We start from the raw sequence: 24,139 nt of genomic DNA, 5'->3' as shown, positions 1-24,139 counted from the left end.
TGGACAGTGAAGCAACAGCTCCCCCTGTGGCCGGAATCGTGAGGCTGTAAAAAAAAAGAAGTTAAATGCCTCTGTGTCTGTCTATATATGTTGTTTGTCTGTTGGCATTGAATGTTTACCATATATGTGTTCATTGTAATCCGCTCTGAGTCCCCTTCGGGGTGAGAAGGGCGGAATATAAATACTGTAAATAACTAAATAAATAAATAAATTGCCTAAGTGAATAGAAATTATCTCTAAATTTGCATCTATGGGCACAGATTAGCATATATGTTGTGAGATCTTGCATTGCTCAGAAACATATTTCTGCTGGTGGAGCTTCAACACCTCTAAAAACGCACAGTTTTAGTGCAATAGTCCATTTGAATGGCCATTCCATGATTAGTGGAGAACATCGGGGACTGGAGATGCATCTTGCTAGGCCAACGATGGGCAAATTTTTGCGCTTGGTGTGTCAGAATTCACCAAAAAACCTAGCATGACTTGGGTGGTGTGTCACTTCGAGAAAAAAAACTATAATTTCGCAATATGTATAGTTTAAATAACAAAAAATATATAATTGTAATATATAACTGTATTCAATAAATCAAAAACTATTTACTACCATTATTTCCATGTACAACAATCTATGGTACCTCTTGCAGTTTCCACGCTGATTTCTCTCTATTCTAGTTTCAATGTAGTCATGAATAATGAATAATAATATAATAGTAATAATATGATAATATATTACAATAATAATAGAATGATATTTTATATATATATATATATATATATATATATATATATATATACACACACACACACACACACACACACACACACACACACACACACACACATATATACATACACACTAGCTGTGCCCAGCCACGCGTTGCTGTGGCATTGTCTGGTGGTGTTGGTGAGAAATTGTTGAGGAAGTGGTGGTATTGAATGTCTGTTGTATGGCTGTCTTTATGTTTAGTATGCACACTGAAGTGGATTATATGGCAGTATGGAGTCAAGATAATCCAGTTCAAGGCAGATAATATAAGATTCTAAATGGGTTATATAGATGTGGAAGGGCCTTGAGTCTACACTGCCATATAATCCAGCGCAAATTAGATAATCTGCGGAAGAGGCCTAAGTGAGGCCTAATTCTGCCTGTGCACTGGGCTGAGTGGGTTGCTAGGAGACCAAGTGGGCGGAGCTTAGCCTTCTAACTGGCAGCAATTGGATAAAAACTATTATTCCTCTCTCTGTAATTAGGACTTTATTTTTCTTTTCTTTTTGTTGTATCAACCTAGAGCTGTGAATGATGGGTTGTATTGTCAAATTTCGAGGTTGGTGGGCCTGTAGTTTTGTTGTTTTGTCCGCTGCCCTGATGCCATCACTTATAAATTAATGTGCATAATTCCCATGGAGTAAACAACAAAACCACTGGACCAAATCACACCAAATTTGGCCACAAAAGACATAGTCATCCAATCAATCTGCATGCAGCAGTGTGTCAGCAAAAATGGCTAGGCGTGTCAGTGCTGACATGCGTGCCATAGGTTGGCCATCACCGTTCTAGGCTCTGTAGCAAGATGCAGACTGATGACATTTTCCATTGAAATACATGGGGCCTATTGCAACAAAACCATGAATTCTAGAGAGATTTGGTATTTGAGGAAGGTGGAGAAAAGATCAACCCTTATAATGATAAATAAGAAATTCCATACACAGGTATAAAGTGCAGTTTTATGTAAACAGCTGCCCTCTTCTCTCTTTTAATGATAGATCTCCATCTTCTCCTTCTCATCACAATGATCCATATGTAGCCCCCCTACTTTGCAACCAAGCTGTCTCATATGCTTCAGATCCATAGCAAGAGTCAGCTGGATGCCGAGAAGGCTGTTGAGTTACAGAGAAGATTGACAAAGTAAAGTACTGCTTTGGGGGAAAAGCAGAGAAATTCATGATTTGCAATCATTTCCCTGTTGTGTCAGAACAGCTGCACTCAGATCAAATGTCAAACAGTGACTGGATGCCTCATCTCATTCTGGACACCTCTGCTCTTGTTTTGACATTGCATAAAATGAAGTTAAAAAAAGCAGAGTTTTTAAAGATGTACTTGATTCAGAGTTTGTGGGGGATTAACGTAATATTTAAACATGATTTTTCTTGAAGAGAAGGTAAATGGCCAGAAAGAGTTTAGCACTTTTAGCACTTTGGCCTAGATCCTTTGAACCCAATCCATGATTTTATCATTTTATCTTGTACGTGGTTTTTTATGACTTGCTTTTATTGTCTGATTGATCTGTTTTATTGTTTGTTTTTATATTGTTCTGTCCGGGCTTGGCCCCATGTAAGCCGCCCCAAGTCCCTTCGGGGAGAGGGGGCGGGGTATAAGAATAAAATTATTATTATTATTATATTATTCTGTGTTAGGGGTTCACTCTCTCAGTCTTTCATAGCTCATGGAGATAGTTGTTGGGAAGGGATCTACTAATGGCGACAAGAGAAAGTTCAACTGGGAGGGATAAATATGATAATTTCAAAACTGAGCATGTAAACCGTGTTATTTTGGGTACTAGATAGTTCTGGAGTGTTTGCAATTGACATTTTTGTGTTTTCATGTGTTCAGGAGACATTCAGCATGATTTAGAGGCAAAACATGTCTGAAAAAGTTGAGACTGGAAGATAACTTCAGGGTTCAAACAAGTGCTCAGAGACCTTATGTGTCCAAAAGACTGCACTCTAACATCACTGAAATAGATGGATGTTCAAAATTTATCTGGTAAAATTGGAGTACAATCTCTGATGCTTCCTTCCTTTCAATCACATATGAAGCCCTAGTCAGGTACTTTATTGTTCAGACCAGTCAATCTCTCTTGTAGAGCTTAACTGAGTCTTGCCATTGTCCCAGTATTTCCCCAGACTGTTATTATTTCACAATCCTTTATTTTTTCAGGGCAAGGAAAAGCTGAGTTTTTCATCTGGAGCTTCTAAACAACAATTGTCCTAGAAAATTGTAGGAAACTTCCACCACCGTTCATCCGGATTTAGCACTTACCCCCATATGTTAAAACCCAGTTTGGATTTGCTCATGTTGTCAGAAAAAACAAGACCCTTTGTTTTGTTCATCAAGTCTCTTTAAGCCACAGGAGAACATGGTGAATTGCATTCCACATCCTCTTTTCAATGGGCGATGCTTTCAAATGTCAGATTTCTGTACCCAATTGCCATCCTTTCACTTGCATTCCCATGGCAGTGCAGATGTTCTTCTGAAACTGGAAGCAATGCACCAGTGTTTTGCCAATTAGGACATCTCTGCACAAGAACAAATTCCCCAGAAATGTCCCCAAATGCACCTGCTTGGCATGCACTCCAGACTGCAGAAAAGTATCAGGAGGCAGCTCACATAATTTTGACAAGTCTGTTTTCTTCTTCAGTAACATCTCAAGGACTGGCAACTGGATAGAAAAATGTAACTCAGGCTGCTAGTAGTTAGAGTGATCCTGTCTGAATGTCATTTCCACATCCCTCCATTCGATGCTCATCCTCTCCAATTCCCAAAAAAGTATTACTACACAACAATGGCTTCAGTCCTCTATGTCTGAAAGACACAACAAAGGACCTGTTTTTGCAGCAGCTCCTTGACTGTAGAACTTCCCAGGGACATTATGATGGCTTCATTTTTCCAGGAGGTTGGTTGTCACAACTGTGTTACCTTATATGGCCTTTGGTTTATTTTATTTTAAAAGGAAAGTTGGGGTATCCCTTGACATTGCTAAAAGCAGAGCAAAGTTGGGATATAGCAAAACAACCCACAATGTTTACTGGAAGCTGTTGTACATTGTGGGGATGGCCACTGGTCCATTCATGGTCAATACTGAGCTTTGGACCAGTGTAGACAAGCCCTGAGACTTTGTAATTATTTATTGTTTTTAAACTGATTTTATTGTGAGCTGCCCCGAGAGCTTCAGATAAAGGGCAGGATAAACAATAGACTTGTGCACAGATCCGTTTTAGCTGTTTTCCTTCAGCTTCTTCGGCTTCTTCAGATAGCCATAATGGCAAGAGCTCAGATGCCATGTTTTTTCACCCAGAATGGCCCACATGGCTGTCAGGCGTCTTCCCTTCTATTTGGGAGTACGTGGCACATGCTTCCTTAACCCTATTCCTCAAACCCAGGCTCCCTTGAAAGAAAGAAAGAAAAAGGTCCCAGGAATGGAATGGGGATTCTTGTAAGTTTCGCTTTGTTGCCAGTTGGCAACCTAGCCAAAAACAGATGTTTCTGTTAGCTGATTTCCAGGGGGAAGGTCCCGAAAACAGATCTGTGTACTCAACAAAATTTGGATACCAAAAACAGATCAAATTGCACAAGCCTAATAAAGATTCTAATATAATAAGCAAACAAATAAAGAGATAGATAAAATATAGTAGAAGTCTCAATGGTTCAAATACTTGTATCATCTTACTTGGATTTCGTCACCAGCTATAGGCAGTATAAAATAAAAGAATAATCAAACACATTGGTTTTATGTTGTTCGGGTTCATAAGAGTTAGGTGAATAATAAGATGATATTCCAGTGCCTTCTCATTTTCCAATAATAAGAATAAGAATTAGAAGGTTGGTACTCATGAAGTTTTTTTCTGGAAATGTCCCACCCATTGCATAGGCGAGTTAGTACAGTTTTGTCAATGGAGAGCTTTATTCAAATTTATTCAAAAGAGGAGACCATTTTTAAAATTCCATCTCAGCTTCTGACTTTAGGTAAGTTCATTTCTGCCTTCATTCCCCATCTGTTCTTTTTGATCACAACTCCCAGAATTCCCAACAAGCACCAGTAACACAGCAGTGACAGTTTTTGGTTCTCTGATGCGCAACAAAATGCTGAAATTTGCAAATTACCTATTCATGGTTCCAATATTTCTATTTTGCTCCAGCTCCCAAGCTTTCCCAGCACCCAACATTTCAGGATAGAGTTGAAGATTGAATTCAACTGACTGCAGTTGGGATTAATAATAGAGTTTAGGCATCAGCCAGAACTTTGTGCTCTCTCACCATGTTCTTCTTCTTTCTTCCTGCTATTGACATGGACTTTCAAGTCTTTTTCAACTTATAGAGACCCAAAAATGAAACTATCACAGGGTTTTCTGGTGCAGAGAGTTTGTGACTTTCTCCCTTGCATCTTTAGCTGGCTTTCTGTATTTCTGTAAAACATGGAATTCAACTTCATGTGTGTGGGTATTGTGGTTGGGCTATATAGGCAATAATATTCAAAAACTTGGATGCTGGAAATAGAGAGAGAGCAATATAAACTGAAGTGCATGAAGTCCCCAAGTTACGAACAAGATAGGTTTTGTAGGTTTGTTCTTAAATTGATTATTGTTTGTAATTTGGAACACATACATTTTTAAGTGTAACTTCAGCCTGTTTATGCCCCTGTTCAGAAGATTTCATTTTACTTTCTGTCCCTGTGATAATTGGATATTGCAAACTTTGGCTTGTTGTGGAAACAAGGATTGGTGATAAAGCTTCAATGGAGACATCTTTTCCCTATGATGATAACTCTTCCAGAAGTAAATTTCCCTTCCGAGGGTTAGATTGATCCCACTTCCTGTTGTCTCACCCCCATTCTTCTCTATGAGTCTTTTGTAAGTCAGATTTTTGTAACTCAGGGACTGCCTGTATAATATGAAATTGTACTCGATAGCTTCCATGTCAGAATTCACTCAGATTTTACAGCTTTGGCTTCCTTCAAGGTATAGTAGAGTCTCACTTATCCAACACTCACTTATCCAACATTCTGGATTATCCAATGCATTTTTGTAGTCAATGTTTTCAAAACATCGTGATATTTTGGTGCTAAATTCAAAAATTACTACATAGCATTACTGCGTATTGAACTACTTTTTCTGTCAAATTTGTTGTATAACATGATGTTTTGGTGCTTAATTTGTAAAATCATTGGGCTCGGGCTGTGGCGCAGGCTGGAGAGCAGCTGCAATGAATCACTGCAATGAATCACTCTGACCAGGAGGTAATGAGTTCGAGGCCCGCTCGGAGCTTATGTTTGTTTGTCTTTGTTCTATGTTAAAAGGCATTGAATGTTTGCCTATATGTGTAATGTGATCCGCCCTGAGTCCCCTTCGGGGTGAGAAGGGCGGAATATAAATGCTGTAAATAAATAAATAAATAAATAAATAAAATAAAATCATAAGCTAATTTGATGTTTAATAGGCTTTTCCTTAATACCTCCTTATTATCCAACATATTCACTTATCCAACGTTCTGCCGGCCCGTTTATCTTGGATAAGTGAGACTCTACTGTATATTCATGTTATGAACTGGTGGTTATCATGTGATATACAAAATGACTGTGGGATAAGATAAGATCCAAACCATTTAACTATCCATGGTCAGTTGAATTAATTGTCAAATTAAGGACAGACCTTTCTAATTGACATCACCCTACAGAAGCCATACAACATCTTTCTTCAACCCATTGCCCTGCCTCCAGTCATGTTATCTTATAACTTCCATCATCCCCATTCTTCATGGACCATGATTTCTTTTTTGAGGGTGAGATTCAGTTTCCTATTCAAGTATATTTCTGCCTGTCTTGAGGGAAAACACAGTGGGTAAGATCCTAAAAGCAAAAAAAGCCAGAGTACATATTATTACATAGAGGTACAGTAGAGTCTCACTTATCCAACACTTGCTTATCCAACGTTCTGGATTATCCAACACATTTTTATAGTCAATGTTTTCAATATATTATGATATTTTGGTGCTAAATTCATAAATACAGTAATCACTGCATAGCATTACTGCATATTGAACTACTTTTTCTGCCAAATTTGTTGTCTAACATGATGTTTTGGTGCTTCATTTGTAAAATCATAACCTAATTTGATGTTTAATAGGCTTTTCCTTAATGCCTCCTTATTATCCAACATATTCACTTATCCAACATTCTGCCGGCCTGTTTATTTATTATTTATTTATTTACAGTATTTATATTCCGCCCTTCTCACCCCAAAGGGGACTCAGGGTGGAACACATTATACACACATAGGGCAAACATTCAATGCCCATAAACACATCAAACAGAGACCGAGACAGACAGACGCAGAGGCAATTTAACCTTCTTTTGAGGGGATGTTCGATTCTGGCCACAGGGGGGAGCAGCTGCTTCATCATCACTCTAATGGCACTTCCTCATTCCAGGTCGTAAATTAGTTAAACTTGCCTCCCCACTTTTATAAGTGGTACCTTATTTCCTACTTGATAAATGCAACTATCTTTCAGGTTGCTAGGTCAGCAACGAGCAGGGGCTATTTTTTATTTTTAATTGACGGGTGCTCACCCCGCCACGGGTTGGCCTCAAACTCATGGTCAGAGTGATTTATTGCAGCTGCTCAACAGCCTGCGCCACAGCCTGGCCCCTGTTTATGTTGGATAAGTGAGACTCTACTGTAGTTACAAAAAACGAATTGATGGAACACAGCCAGTCTGCTTTCTTACGACACCCTTTCTTTCTTTCTCTCTCTCAAAATTAAATAGTTCGTGTCTCCAATGCACTGAGTTAAGAAGGAAAAGGTTCAAAGTTACATTCCTTTCACTGGACAAGGAGTTTTAAAATAGATACCCCATCTTCCTGAACAGTCCAAGAAAATAACAGTGAAATCCCAATATTAATGATCATAATCATAATACAGCTTACATTAGTATTTGTTTTCATGTCCATGGATCTTGTGATGAGTCAGTCCCTGTAGTAATGTCCCCCATTTTTCAGAACGGAGGGAGAAGCCCAAATATTTGGAGGGGCCCATCTGAGTGAAGATATATCACTCGGGATGGCAGCGTTGTACCGGAACCTTTAGTCCTGTGTTCTCCCTCTGTGCTCCCTCCACGGTGCACCTGAATTTCCTAATGTTCAGAAAAAAAGGTCTTTGCATTACAATAACAAGTTATCCTTCACCTCTCCTGCTGTCCCATTAGCTCCATTCAACTCAATAGGCTCCGGGCCGTCAACTTTGCTTGCATCCTGACATCCATTGGCTTTCTCCTCATCCTGGTCTTCCTTCTCCTCGGTCTCTTTCTCCTTCTCTGACTCCACCACACTCAGCAGGTTGGCATTGGAGGGGTGGCTGAGGAGCCGTCCCTCCCGGAAAGACTCAGCCAGTTCTTTGGCACAGCATGAGGGGGTGTTGGTTTCGTAGGTGCTGTGGAAGCTGTTGTAGTCGACTTCGTAGAAGTCCTTCTCCAGGGTGAGCACAGGGGTGAAGCGGTGTCCCCAGAGCACTTCGGTGTCCATGTAGGAGCTCCGGGCCTGGCAGGTCATTCCTAAAGGGAGAGAAAGAGGAGGGATGTTCACTGGATGCGACAACAGGCAAAGACATAACAGGGATAAGCTGTTGCAATATTCAGACGCAGCTCCCTCATTTTTGAGTTTGAAAGCACTTTAATGTCACTTCCAAACCTGATTGCACTGGGACATGAAAATAGTTTTTGCTTAATAAACTAAAAAAAAAGTGTGTGTGTGAATCTTATGTTTATTTATTTACAGTGTTTATATTCCGCCCTTCTAACCCCGAAGGGGACTCAGGGCGGATTACAATGAACACATATATGGCAAACATTCAATGCCAACAGACAAACAACATATACAGTAGAGTCTCACTTATCCAACACTTGCTTATCCAACGTTCTGGATTATCCAACGCATTTTTGTAGTCAATGTTTCCAATACATCGTGATATTTTGGTGCTAAATTCGTAAATACAGTAATTACTACATAGCATTACTGCGTATTGAACTACTTTTTCTGTCAAATTTGTTGTATTACATGATGTTTTGGTGCTTAATTTGTAAAATCATAACCTAATTTGATGTTTAATAGGCTTTTCCTTAATCCCTCCTTATTATCCAACATATTCACTTATCCAACATTCTGCTGGCCCGTTTATGTTGGATAAGTGAGACTCTACTGTATAGACAGACACAGAGGCATTTAACATTTTTTTCCAGCTTCACGATTCCGGCCACAGGGGGAGCTGTTGCTTCACTGTCCAGTAGTGGCTGTACTTCCTCATTCCATTCCTCGAGTTTTGCTGGCAGTTTTATGACGCTGGAAATTAGTTAAATTAGCCTCCCGCATAAAGCGTCCCTAAATTTCCCTAATTGACAGATGCAACTGTCTTTCGGGGCTGCATAGGTCAACAGCAAGTCGGGCTATTTAATGGTCGGGGGCTTAACCCGACCTGGGCTTCGAACTCATGACCTCTCGGTCAGTAGTGATTTATTGCAGCTGGTTACTAGCCAGCTGCGCCACAGCCCGGCCCTAAAAGTATCCAATGTCTTTTCATGTCTTCTCTTGCAGACACACAAACATACACGCACATCAACTGTAGGGGGAAAAGTCTCAGGATGAGAACACTGCTTGAAAAATGTACATACGTAGGTATGTATATGCACATTTATCTAGATATATAAAAGGGTAATGAAATTTCAGCCTAGGACAAAACAACAAAACTACACATCCCAGAAACACTAAATTTGGCAGCACAACCCCTCATCCATGCCTCTATGTTTATATAACAAAAGGACCAGGCTGTGGCGCAGGCTGGAAAGCAAGCCAGCTGCAACAAATCAACAAATCACTCTGACCAAGAGGACATGAGTTCGAGGCCTGCGTCTTGTCTCTGTCTCTGTTCTATGTCATGGCATTGAATGTTTGCCTTTATGTGTGCAATGTGATCCGCCCTGAGTCCCGGTCGGGGTGAGAAGGGCGGAATATAAATGCTGTAAATAAATAAGTAAATAAATAAATGAAAAATAAAGTCCTAATTAGAGGGAGAGGAATAATTGTTTTTATCCAATTGCTGCCAGTTAAAAGGCTAAGCTCTGCCCACTTGGTCTCCTAGCAACCCACTCAGCTCAGGGGACAGGCAGAGTTAGGCCTCACTTGGGTCTCTTCCACACTGCCTATCAAATACAGATTATCTGATTTGAACTGGATTATATGGCAGTGTAGACTCAAGGCCCTTCCACACAGCTATATAAGCCATTTATAATCTTATATTATCTACTTTGCAGCGCTCCATGCAGTCATGCCACATGACCTTGGAGGTGTCTATGGACAACGCCAGCTCTTTAGCTTAGAAATGGAGATGAGCACCAACCTCCAGAGTAAGACACGACTGGACTTAATGTCAGGGGGAAACCTTTACCTTTTACCTTAACTACCACCAATTCCTCAATACTTTATTTCCCATACCACCATACTTTGCCACAGCAACGCGTGGCCGGGCACAGCTAGTATTCTATATATGTATAGAATATGTATATGTATTTATGCACATATCCACATATTCCTTTCAAATGGATGACAGAAACTTTTTGGCTGGCCCCATTCTTTGGACACTTGATGACCATTAAAAACCCAATTATTCAAAACTAAAAATGAATTTCTGGCCAAGTCTGAGTTTTATATATTGAGAGGAAAATATCACTTTGAGCTGTCAATTAAACTGCTAGAAGATATCAAGGGAAGAATTGGATCCACTGAAGCTGACCACTCTTGGTTTGAAATGTGTTTCGTATTGTCAGTGTATGTTGACAAAACATTTTGACAGCAAAGATTAACAGTGTAACCATAATGCAACAATGCACTGTCAAAAGAAATGCCCTTCTGGCAACAGAGCCCTCATCTGCCAGCTGATTCTCTGTAAAGAAAAGGCTGTTTTCAGTACAAACACACACACACACATACCCTCTCCTCCATCCCAGTGGTCCTTTTTTTCTGTGATTCATATGTTATTTGAGTGATTATATTGTTTCTGTTTATGTGATTGTTTTAGTCAATTGTTATGTTTTTTTTTTGTTTTTTTGTATTCTTATAGCGTTTTATAGTGTTTCAGTGTTTTATTGTATAATGTTTTATGCTGATTTTATATTGGAAATGGCCCTGAGTTCCTCTTGGGAGAGAGGGCGGGATACAAATAAACTTTTACTTTTACTTACTTACCTTTTTTTTTTTTTTTGCATGGAATAAATCCTGATTCTCATCAGGCCAGGATTCTGCCTGCCATTGTTTCCTGACACTTGAAAAACATATTGTTTCAGAAAAATATTTTAATAATCTTTTCTTTCCTAGATGAGCAACATTTAATTTTCCTCTACTCGGGAGAATACAATACTTCAAATCACACTGCACATGGTATCTGGCTGAAACCTCAAGTGACGTTTCACTAAACACCTTCCATCATCTTATTCCACATTAAGGGACTTGAGTGGCTCTTTAGGGGTTTTTGGACTCAAACTTCCAGCTTTCCTCAGCACTGGCTGTAGTGGATAGGACTGATGTGGGTTGCAATCTGACATCATCTGGAGGGCTGCATGGCCCCCACTGTATAGTAGAAGACAAAGCCTATTCTCAAGATGAGAAAGAGTCAGGATGATACATGTCAATAAAAAAGGAAGCAGCCCCAGCCGTGCTTTTCTCTAGCTGAAGCAGGGCTGGAAATCTCTTCAGCTGGCTGTCAGAGAAGACTTCCGCTACAGCCGGCTTCTGGGCAGACAGAATCAACAAGAACAGTGTTAGTCATGCCATTCTGGCTTTCAGCAAAGAGCAGAGGCTGCTACAAAAAACATTGTGCCGGAGGAGGAAAGGAAATCCAGAATGTTCGGAACAGGGCGAGTGGGCCCTGCTCAGGAAGCAGCGAGCTTGGCAAGGAAGGAAGGTCCTTCTCCTCAGTAGATCAGGAAAGAATCCTGATTCTAATGTGACTGTAATAACATTGTTGCCTCAACTAGGTTGGTGTAAACTTCACTCATCAGGTCTATAAGATGGAGTAAGGGGTGGTGGTGCAGTGGCCTCAGGTCCGGATATTGGCCCCATCTCCATTGGTCTTTGATATCTGCCCCATGATCTGCCATAGGCTTCCCAAGCCAAAGGTGGGCTGATTTGGGTCTTACTAGATCTTCTTCCTTTTACACTAGAGTTCAGGAATCCACCAATGAAAGCCAAATGAAGAAATATGGGTACATGCTCCCCAACATTTCAAAGGTGAAAAATGGGACACTTGTGGTCCAGCAACATCAGAGTGTGATCAAGATGATAATAGTTATGAATGAGGAAGAACATACAAGGGAGAAGGTGTTTCAGTGGCTAAATTTTGATGGAATTTAGGTTCTACCACACTTACTTTTCACTCTTGTTGAGTTGAATACAAAAGGGGAAAGTAGTAGGAGAGATAAACTGGACATTTTACAAGCAACTACACAAGTGAGATGATAAGAGGGTTGATCAGGACTGTCCCTGCTAAATTGGAACAGTTGGAGAGCATACTATGAATAAAGGAACAGGGTCTCTTTGAGCTCATGCCCAACTTAGGAATTGGTGAATGGCACCAAAGTCATACAAGTTCTCCTGCCCAAAACTATGCTCTGAACTACTACCTAGTCAATTATTTCTTAGCAACCCAGCTTAAGGAAGACCATTCAGATGTTGCTGCTATGGGCCAAGCGAGAATCGGGCAAACATGCAAACCATGTCTAAAGATTTCAGACATGGAGGATAGTGGTCTAAACTCAATGGCTTCTTGCACATGAAATTGGATGCTATGTAATTTTTTTTCACTCGGACAGAAAATGCCTTGGGCTGTCGCTATATGTAATTCGAAGGCTCACAGTCCCAAACAACTTTTAAAGAAAGGAAACTCTGTAACTTCAAAAGCTGCATGTTTGGCTGACATGTTAAAAGATGTTTAAGGAACCCATGGTGTGCTATGGAAGAGGAAATCTGAAATCTGGCCCCTGAAATTTGGGGCCACCACCTCCCTACTCTGTTCATGAGTTGCACATGGAAAGCAGCCATGGCACATAATCAGATACAAGGAAGATTCATGGATTGCTTTCCTGCTTTCTGCCGTTGTCAAATTAATTCTACCAGGAAAACTGGTATAAAATGATGTACAGGTGGTACATGACACCACAAAAATTAGGATTAATGTATAAAAATTCACAAAATAAATGTTGGAAGTGTGGTGAACAAGAAGGCATGTTCTACCACACATGGTGGACATGTAAAAAAGCAGTAAATTATTGGAAAATGGTCTACACAACCTGTCAACAGATTATCAAAAGCAGAATACAATTAAGACCAGAGTATTTTCTGTTAAGTATGGTTGATGAAGAGGAAGAGCAATGGGATAGAAATAAAGATATTTTATTTGTGTATTTAAGTACGGCAGCAAGAATGGCATATGCTAAATTATGGAAACAAGGAAAAATTCCAACCCAAGAAGACTGGCTGGATAAAGTAACTGAAATCATGGATATGGATAGGTTAACATACTTATTGAAAAGAAACACAGGAGGACCTGTAATGGATTATTTGAAAATGTAAAGGAAGTAGAAAGAACTAAATTTGAAATAGGCAGAAAGAAAGTTCAAATGAAAGAAAGCTTGAATAAAGGAAAAAGAAGGAGATGGAAGAAAAATGGGAGAAAACAGAGAATAAAAAGAGACTTGATAAATATATTTTTTGGTTAAAGATTGCAAAGAAGAAGAAGAAGTACAAGCCTCCCCCTTTCCACTCCTTCCCTAGACCATCCCCCATTTTTTTACCTATCCCCCTTTTTTCTCTTTCCTTCTCCCACCACAGACTTACCTATCCCCCTCCCTTTTTCCCCTGTGTTTTTAATACACAAATCTTAAACTTGAATAAAAATGATTTTTAAAAAATTAATTCTACCTCCTCCTTTGCCCCTCCAATGTAGCTGAATTCAATGAACATACTCTTAACATACAATTTTGAAGCACAAGCAAAGAATGAACACAATGTTTGTTTGTTTTTTAAAAAAGGAGGACATATCATAATGCATTATTCAAACTCTCTTCTGAAGAAAAGATTGCATATCCACTACAGTTGTACAAATTGGGAAGGACAGAACTACATGTTTTGATTACAACTTTCACCATCCCTGACCATAGGATGAATGAACGAATGAATAGAAAACAAATCAAGGAAGGAAGAAGCTGACATGCTGGTTCAGGAAATGCAGTGAGCAATTAAAATACCTCCCTGCCTTCCCTGTGTCACAATGATGGATAGCTTTGCTACTTATCCGGGTTGTATGGTAGATAGAGATATATTTCTGGTCATGGCAGAGCATTAGATGAGGACTATCCTAATTATTTAGGCAACACCCAAAATGTAAAAATACCACCTACATATATTAAAAGGCCAGATTAACATGCTCAGGATGTTGGGATAGTCCCAAAAATAGGACCCGCTTCTACAGTGTTTGACCTATTTTAAGAGAGGTGGCATAGAAATTAAATAGCAAAATGGATGAATTAATGAATAATATATACAAAGTACACCAGACAGAAGCACAAAACCGTTTAAGTTCATGCCCATTTTCAGCCATGCATCTTCAGTAATAACAGCAGTCTGATTCTTTTTTTATTATTATTCCTTGAGCAAAGTACAAGCAATGAGGAACATCAAAAGATTTGCAAGTGACTGTGGGAAGGAAGGAATCAAACGGCTCTGTGTCTCTGCAGCACTGGGCCCCGAGCACCTGGAGGAGGGCTGTGGCGCAGGCTGGAGAGCAAGCCAGCTGCAACCAGCTGCAATGAATCACTCTGACCAGGAGGTCATGAGTTCGAGGCCCGCTCAGAGCCTATGTTTGTCTTGTCTTTGTTCTTTGTTCTACGTTAAAAGGCATTGAATGTTTGCCTATATGTGTAATGTGATCCGCCCTGAGTCCCCTTCGGGGTGAGAAGGGCGGAATATAAATGCTGTAAATAAATAAATAAATAAATTGTGATGATTCAAGCATTCATAATCCAGTCCTGCATATGACAGTAGCCAAATAAAAACTGGGACACAAGGTGCTATCTAACATTTGAATGGGTTCAAGATGGTAAAAGGAACAATCCACAAGCTGGGAGATGCTGCAATAGTTTGCTTTTGCCTGAGCCTACTGGGAAGGGCAACATTTCACTTCCCTTCTCTTCTCTTCCCCCCAAATGGGTGAATTGGACTCCATTTGAAGCAACTGAAGCTGAGGATGACGGGTTAAAGTAAGAAGAGAGAGAAACTGGGACATTTTAAAAGGCACTGAAAAAACAGGAAGGCAGAGGATTAATCAGAATCATATCTGCCAAATTGAGACAGTTGGAGGGTAAGAGTCTTTATGAGTATGTCAATGTGTATGAATTGTCTCATTCAGAACTGATCAAATATCCACTAGTAGAAGTGTTTCCTCTGATGTGTTAACTGAGTGCAAACTACTTTTGAACTGTGGCACAGACTGGTGAGTAGCCAGCTGCAATAAATCACTCTGACCATGAGGTCATGAGTTCAAAGCCAGCCCATGGCTGAGTGAGCACCCGACAATTAAAAATAAAAAATAGCCCCTGCTCGTTGCTGACCTAGCAACCCGAAAGATAATTGCATCTATCAAGTAGGAAATTAAGGTATCACTTATAAAGTGGGGAGGCTAATTTAACTAATTTACGACTCCATAAAAATCATCCAGCCGCCGTTGGAATGAGGAAGTGCCATCGCAGTGGATGATGAAGCAGCTGCTCCCCCTGTGGCCAGAATAGAACATCCCCTCAGGAGAAGGTTAAATTGCCTCTGCGTCTGTCTCTGTCTTTGTTCTATGTGTATATGACATTGAATGTTTGCCTTATATGTATACAATGTGATCCGCCCTGAGTCCCCTTCGGGGTGAGAAGGGCGGAATATAAATACTGCAAATAAATAAATAAAATTAAACTTCCATTGAAGCAAAATGAGGACAAAGAGGTAAAGTGGGAAAAAAGAGAGAGAAAATTTAACATTTTAAAAGCTGCTGAAAAAGTGGGATTGATAGAGAATCAATGGAGACCATGCCTGCCAAATCAAGACAGTTTAATGAGTATGATATGCTGGTTGTTTACATGTTGATGACAATACCTTGCAATTAGGAGCCATTACCAAGGCAGGGTGCTTTTTTTCAAACTCTGACAAGCAACACACAAGCAAGAGGTAGCACACGTATCTTGACTATCCATTTTCTCATTGGCGTGTCAGTCTAAAAAGGACCAGGACTAACAGCAGGAGTCAATGGGTGTTTTGTTCCAGGCAGTGGCTTTAAATTGTACCTTACACACCCAGTCCTTCCGATCCCATGACAGATGCCTGCTCTCAGTTTGGACTACTCTGGCCAAGATTTAAAATAAGCAGAATACCATGGGCAGAAAAGCCTACCGCCCTTCCATCCCGCTAAGAGGAGGCCTCAGACATTTGACTTGTGAGGCTTGCTTTGCCATCAGTTCTTGGAACGGCTCCTGTACCTAAGGGACAGCCTCATCCTGATTTGGAACTCTACCGCCAATTTGCTGTTCTCTCCCGCTGTAAGTATTCAGTTAAGCCAGGGACAATGGAAAGCTTTCACCATTTTCATACACTGCATTTTTGCCGGCTTCCTGCCAGAGCGGCTTTCTCGTAACCCCAGGGGTACCGAGAGCCAACACAACTGAAGCAATATGTAATTGCTGCGTAATGCCATTTGGATATTCCTTTTTAGCACCATGTTCAGGATTTAATCGTATAGGGATGTACTGCTTGGCAACCCTGATGTCCCTGGGAACAGCAACGCAGTTGTGGCCTCGCTTGCTTCAGACTCCATTAAGCACCCAGTTTGGAGGAAGTTACCCATTCTCCCATTCTTACCCGAGCTCAGAAATCCATTTATCTTTTTCCTCTGGACAATTATTCAGCAATTCAAATGAAGACCAGCAATGGAATGTTAAAAGCGGAAAGATGCATAAAGTAAAGGTAAAGGTTTCCCCTGATGTTAAGTCCAGTCATGTCTGACTCTGGGGGTTGGTGCTCATCTCCATTTCTAAGCCGAAGAGCCGGCGTTGTCCATAGACACCTCCAAGGTCATGTGGCCGGCATGACTGCATGGAGCGCCGTTACCTTCCCACCTGAGCGGTACCTATTGATCTACTCACATTGGCATGTTTTTGAACTGCTAGGTTGGCAGGAGCTGGAGCTAACAGCGGCCACTCACGCCGCTCCTGGGATTTGAACCTGGGACCTTTCGGTCTCCAGCTCAGTGCTTTAACACACTTTGCCACCGGATGCATACCCTGCAATATTTTACAGATGAAATCTGGGACATGTATGGCCAAGCAACATCAGTCTGCGGTCAAGATACAGAAGTTTTTAAAATAAGAATTCAGTTTTGGATTCAGTTTCCAGCAACTAAAATAAACTGAGGAGAAAAGGGCAAAGTGGGAGGAAGAGAGTCAAGATGGTCCATTTTAAATAAAGCTGAGAAAGTGGGATACTAAGGGATTAATTGTTCCTGTCCTTGCCAAATTGGGAAAGTTGAAGAATATGGGAATACGTTTTGCAGAATCCAAAGGGGAAACTCACAGTCCATCTTTTGCATGTAACAATTTGATCTCTTTGTTTGGCTTTGGGTTTTTAATACTTCTACTAATACCACTACTAATACTACTCATAATATAATTCAATATACCCACTGTTAGACTACAAACCCTGAGGGTCGAAATCTTCCTCTGCGGGGAGGCCTTTGAAAGTCTGTTTGTAGATGTATGCATCATGCTGTGATGATATTACATCAAACTTTAAAATCTACTCAGAGTTAAAAAGTGATGCATCAAAGACTTGAAATGTCTCCCTGAATTTGAACTGTTCATTGCAATAATTTACTGTTCATAGTGATGCTAACATGGCACTGAATTTATCACGAATGTGCTACCAGTGACATTATATTACAAGAATATTATAATTAAAGATGTGTCACTTTGGAGAATTCTTCCCAAACCTACTATCCTCCAGACATGCTGGGTTACAGCCATCATTATATCTTATCAACATCACAAGAGATGTAGTTCACTACATTTGTAGACCGTCAAATTACAAAAAGGCTGCGTTGAGATATTTAAAATGTTTCACAAACATTAAGATAGTAAAAGTCACCAAGGAATCTCAGGATCTGCTTCTTCAATAGGAGCAATGCTATTTTTAGTGCTACATGTTTATCTTGTGCTTCTTTCATGAAACATAAATACTAATGTACATTTATTCTTCATCCTATTCTAACCCCAGAACAACATTAGGAGGTAAGCCAGGCTAAACGAGGGAATTCTCATCTAAAATTATCCAGTCAGTTTTGTGTCTAAAAATGGATTTTGAACCCAAGTCACCTTACCACAATCTAATATTAATGCCAATAACAAGTCATTAGTTTTAGATATTTGTTATTAGTATTGATTGTGACCTGTGTTTCTTTTCGTCTACATTGTCTCTCTCTTTGTAACATCCCAAATAAGCAAGACAAAGACCTGCAAGCACAATGTCACCTTTCATGCCTACATCAATGTTGTCATCATCATCATCACCATTATCACCATTACCATTTTTGTCTGGTGAAGAATTCAACATGCTTTGGAAGCTAACATAATGATTTTCTGGTTGGTGTAAGAAAGGCATATTTTCTATTTTGGCTATTATTAGTTATTATTCCCTATCCCCTTACTATAAGGTGACAGATCAACTTGGACATGGAAATCTACCAGAGCTTGGAAAGTATAGGGGTGTAACTATATGAATCTGTTGCAGCAAAAAATGAAAGCAAGCAAGCAAACAAAACAAATCCAAAAGAGTTTGTGATGAATTGAGAACTTTTAAGGTGATGGACTAATGGACCTATCCTGGACTACAATATGGAACATGCGTGATTTTAATTGTTGTTTTAATTAATCTATGTTTAATGTTTGGTTTTGATTGTAATTGTTATTTTTGGAACTGTATGTCAGGCATTGAATTGTTGCCAGTTGTGAGGCTGCCCTGAGTCCCCTTTGGGGTGAGAAGGGTGGGATACAAGTATGGGAAATTATATATATAAAAGAGTGATGGAATCAGGGCACCGGACAAAACAACAAAACTACAGGCCTCCCAACCTCGAAATCTGATAACACAACCCATCATCCACGGCTCTAGGTTGATACAACAAAAAGAAAAAATAAAGTCCTAATTAGAGGGAGAGGAATAATTGTTTTTATCCAATTGCTGCCAGTTAGAAGGCTAAGCTCCACCCACTTGGTCTCCTAGCAACCTACTCAGCCCAGGGAACAGGCAGACTTAGGCCTCACTTAGGCCTCTTCCACAGATTATCTAATTTGCACTGGATTATATAGCAGTGTAGACTCAAGGCCCTTCCACACAGCTATATAACCCATTTAGAATCTTATATTATCTGCTTTGAACTGGATTATCTTGACTCCACACTGCCATATAATCCACTTCAGTGTGCATTTTATACAGCTATGAGGAAGGGGCCTCATATAATCTAGTTCTAAGCAGATAATATAAGATTATCAATATACAGTACAGTCTCACCATACTTTGCCACAGCAATGCGTGGCCGGGCACAGCTAGTAAATAAATAAATGACTTAGGGTCCTTCCATATAGCCCAGAATATCAAGGCAGAAAATCCTAAAATATCTTTAGGATTTTAAAATATCTTTGAACTGGATTATCTGAGTCCACACAAAGCAGATAATGTGGGATTTTGTTCAGCTATGTGGGAGGGGCCTTAAAGACTAACACATATTGGCTTGTTGTAAGGTTCTGTGGGGTCCAGCTATGATCTCATCAACCTCTTAGGAGTATCAGGATCTCCAGTCCAAGAAAATGTGATGATACCAAGTCCTGCATTCAGTGACATAACAAAACCATCTTTGCTAGGATACACCATCAAGTCCTACACACTGTCTCCTGAAATGACCAACCAGATGACCTTGGGAGAGTCTACAAGCAAGTTTCCAGAACAACTGCCCTTTCTTGTGATTGCTCCAGGGGAACTGGTTTTTAGTGGTGCAGGGCCTCTTGAAAATGCAAAGTCCTTCCAGATCGCGGTCATCATTGCAAACAGCCATGGACAAATCTACTCTACAGAGCAATGGAAGGGAACTGAATTCCTAATACTGAAACCGAAACTCGTCCATATAGCTCAGTGGTTCCCAACCTGTGGGTCTCCAGATGTTTTGGCCTTCAACTCCCATAAATCCTAACAGCGGGTAAACTGGCTGAGATATCTCAGGGTTGTAGGCCAAAACACCTGGGGACCCACAGGTTGAGAACCACTGGGAAACCTGAGAACCACCCCTCCCTTTTTTTAATCCCCCCCCCCCCAAAAAAAAAAGTAATGGGAGAAATTCACTAGAATTCCTCTCTTGTCTTTGTCAGCCATTAAGATAATTTTATGCAGCAAATTTTGATCTGTGGAAGCAAAGTAGGGGCCGGGCTGTGGCGCCGGCTGGTAAACAGCTGCTGCAATAAATCACTCTGACCATGAGATCATTGCTGACCTAGCAACCCAAAAGATAGTTGCATCTATCAAGTAGGAAATAAGGTACCACTTATAAAAGTGGGGAGGCAAGTTTAACTAATTTACAACGTTGGAATGAGGAAGTGAGGAAGTGCCATCAGAGTGGATGATGAAGCAGCTGCTCCCCCCTGTGGCCAGAATGGAACATCCCCTCAGGAGAAGGTTAAATTGCCTCTGCGTCTGTCTGTCTGTCTGTCTCTGTCTCTGTTCTATGTATTTATGGGCACTGAATGTTTGCCCTATATGTACATAATGTGATCTGCCCTGAGTCCCCTTCGGGGTGAGAAGGGCAGAATATAAATACTATAAATAAAAAAATAAAAGTAGGCAGGCATTCTTTTAGTAAAAATATAAATCCAATTTATCCCATGTCATTCACTTTTTGGGTTGTTGATGAGTCAGCCCTATGCAGTCAAAAATCTATATTGACCATATAACAACCAATTCCCAAACTTTTAAGATGCTTCAGCTTTCGTCCCTGGAGTCAGAGCAACGTCCAGCCTTGTTCTTGGATGCAGATAATGATATCATATGCAGAATCTCCGGAGGACTCAATGGCTCGTAGAAAATGTCTACCATGTTCTGGTTCTTCCTGTGCTGAACTTTAAAATAAATTTAGGTTCTTGGCCACCATTTATTCTTCTGCTTTCAGATAGTATTTTTTAAATTTTTATTGGTTTATTTGACAAGTGAATATATCTTTTCTGAGTTCAATTTTATGCTCTTTTTGGTCCGCATAAACCCCAAGACACAAATTTAGCTTGCAAATCAATGCACAATACAAAACTTAGAGGGACTTTAATCAATGCCACTGCAATGCAATCCTAAAAATATTTACCCATATATCCGTCTCCATGAGTTGTGTATTGCTTTCCCCTGAATAAATGTGCTGGAAACAACACTGCATAAAAAGGCACAAATAAATAAATCTGCACAAAGCATTCAATAAGAGCTTTAAAATGCTGGTAAAAGTTCTGCTTAACCAATACAGACTGCAACTTTTGTGCTTTTGTTCATGTGTATGCTTGGGCAGAAAAGTTATTTAGTTCTTTAAATGAGATTCTTCTATTACATTCACATGGAGAGGATTCATGGAAGATGAAAGAGAGTTGTCTCCGAAGGCTTGGGGAATGGACACTGTTGGTTAGCCTGAGTGGAAAAGGAGAAATCATAAATATTCTAACTATCACTGCATTTAATTAGATCGTGTCTGTCCTTCATTAGAATCAAAGCCTCCAAAGCATGATTTTGAATAGTTGTAGAAATTAGTACCCCATTTGCACTAATTAAGAATAGTAAAAACCCAGCTTCTGAAAAAGTTAAAATTGATCCTTTTTTAAAACTTCAAAATGTTATTAGAAAGTGGTCTGGGCTCAGTTCCCTATAAATTTGATCCATTAATTGGTCATATTGTCCATCTGTCCACAGTTCACCTTGATTTCCATGCAGAAGGGGAAATGGTTGACTTCGAACTTTAGAATAATTTGGAAATTAGAAAATGTCCCTAGGATTCGTTAATTATAACAAAGCCATCCCATCTTGCAAACTGGGAATGATTAAGGTCGAGAAAAATCAGTTTACCCAAAGACTGAGCCCCCTTCTCTATTGCTATATAATCCACATTGTCAAATCAAATAATTCACATTATATGTGGGTTTTTTTAAAGCAATTTCCCCAGTTTGACAGTTCTGTAAACTCTTGTATATTATTCACTTAACAGCTGTGGGGTCATGAACCGTAATAAAGTAAAGTTTATTATCTGTTTTGAACTGGACTGTCTGAGTTTGAAGCAGATAATCTGGATTATATGGCAGTATAGAAGGGGCTTGACAGGTTTATGGACATTCTTAAATGCTCAGATATTTAACTCTTGTTTCTCCCAGGACTAACTACTGGAACAGTTTTTGAAAACAGCACTGCTAGATTGCCACATTGCAAACTGGGACTCTTCTGCCTATACATGGTTGTGCAGATGACAGTGTTTCAATAGGAATGCCTGACCAAATTCCCTCTTCTGCACAGCCATTAAAGAAATAGGAGCTGTTCCAATTTTCTCTCTGGCAACCCTATACAGCCCTGTCCAAAACCTAGTGATGTGCAAACTCCATTTGGCTCACGTTGTAACTGGGTGGCAATGTGTCAGCGCTGGGCATAGAACATTGCTTTTCAGAAGCTTGCAGTTTTAGCTTTTTTATTATGTCTTAAAATGCATTTGGAACAATTTGAAATCAAGTGTTTTAAAAACGAGAACGGCTTACGTAATGCTATTTAACTTTTGTAACATAACATATTAGCTGGATTTTAATTCAAAAATTTGCATGCTGCTTTGAATACATTGCCAGGAGAAAGGTTAGGGTTAGGGTATCAAACAAACAAGCATTTCCCCCATTTTCTCCAATTAGTTGAAGTAAAACCATCCTCTGAAGAACATTTCTGCTGATCATACCAATGTTGGAACAATAAGACCCAGCACAATATTAGAAAGGGGATTGAGTATCTCCCAATGAAGCCTCTTTTTGTATCTAGACTAGAGCACCCTTGTTGTGCATGTAATAATAATAATAATAATAATAATAATAATAATAATAATAATAATAATAATTTTATACCCCGCCCCATCTCCCCGAAGGGACTTGGGGAAGTTTATATGGGGCCAAGTCCAAACATCAGACAATATAAAAACATAGCAATAAAACAATTCAATCAACAATAAAACAAATCATAAAACAAATGAGGTCACATAAAATAAACACAGTAGAGTCTCACTTATCCAACACTCACTTATCCAACGTTCTGGATTATCCAACACATTTTTGTAGTCAATGTTTTCAATGCATCGTGATATTTTGGTGCTAAATTTTTAAATACAGTAATTACTACATAGCATTAATGTGTAATGAACTACTTTTGCTGTCAAATTTGTTGTATAACATGATGTTTTGGTGCTTAATTTGTAAAATGATAACCTAATTTGATGTTTAATAGGCTTTTTCTTAATCTCTCCTTATAATCCAACATATTCGCTTACCATGTACATGTACATGGGTAACATGTACCATGTTACCCATGTGAGCTGATGCTATGTTGTTTGCAAATATTTGTGCGAAGACAGGAAACAGAAGTATACCTCCTTGAACAGTACCTCAATCCATGAATGGTCCAGAAAGCTTTTAGCTGTGCCCACCACATGGCCAAACACGTCTGGTCAGCTTTGCAAATATCAGACTAAAGTTGCAATGGAATGCCATAACCACTGTGAAAATTGTGCCCTTAATTCTGTTGCTAATTCTTCTTAGTGAATCAGTTTATTTTGCCTTTATGTTGACTCACTATTCCATTAATTTAATGGCTCTCCCGCAGCTGGGACTAATCAACAGGATTCCAACCTTATTGTTGTTAGGCTCAAGAGAAGGTGTAACTCTACTCCAGTCAAGTCACACAAAAGCTACGGCAGCTGTTCCCAACTAGGCAATCTCCAAACTACATCTCCCACCATCCTAGTTAAGAGGATTATGAGAAGGTGAGGGTTGTAGTTAAATCCGTGCTGACTGATGACTATTAATGGAGCAGAAATACTGCCATGCCATTATGTAAGCTGCCATAGAGTTGAACACATCTTGTTCTCTGAACTATTGTTCTCTGAACATATTCTATGATTGAAAACATCAATTTCCATGCTCAATGACATTTCCTGTATATCTAAAGCCCTTTTCAGATATCACCTTCCTCAT

General features: G+C 39.7%; 1 protein-coding gene across 3 annotated transcripts in view; it reads right to left on the bottom strand.

The window, feature by feature from the left end:
* Positions 1–4,658: 4,658 nt before the first annotated feature.
* kcnj5 (potassium inwardly rectifying channel subfamily J member 5) overlaps positions 4,659–24,139 on the bottom strand; it is a 64,832-nt gene continuing 45,351 nt past the window's right edge. For all 3 annotated transcript variants that reach the window (XM_008114363.3, XM_016994967.2, XM_062960899.1), the window contains exon 4: positions 4,659–8,323. In XM_008114363.3, coding sequence (XP_008112570.1) covers positions 7,935–8,323 — 389 coding nt within the window. In that variant the 3' untranslated portion in view covers positions 4,659–7,934. The remainder of the gene's footprint in view (positions 8,324–24,139) is intronic.

This window comes from Anolis carolinensis, unplaced genomic scaffold (assembly GCF_035594765.1).
Source record: "Anolis carolinensis isolate JA03-04 unplaced genomic scaffold, rAnoCar3.1.pri scaffold_8, whole genome shotgun sequence".
In the NCBI taxonomy this organism is placed as follows: Eukaryota; Metazoa; Chordata; class Lepidosauria; order Squamata; family Dactyloidae; genus Anolis; species Anolis carolinensis.
The sequence above is the reverse complement of the archived record's forward strand: the minus strand, read 5'-3'. Positions and strand labels throughout refer to the sequence as shown.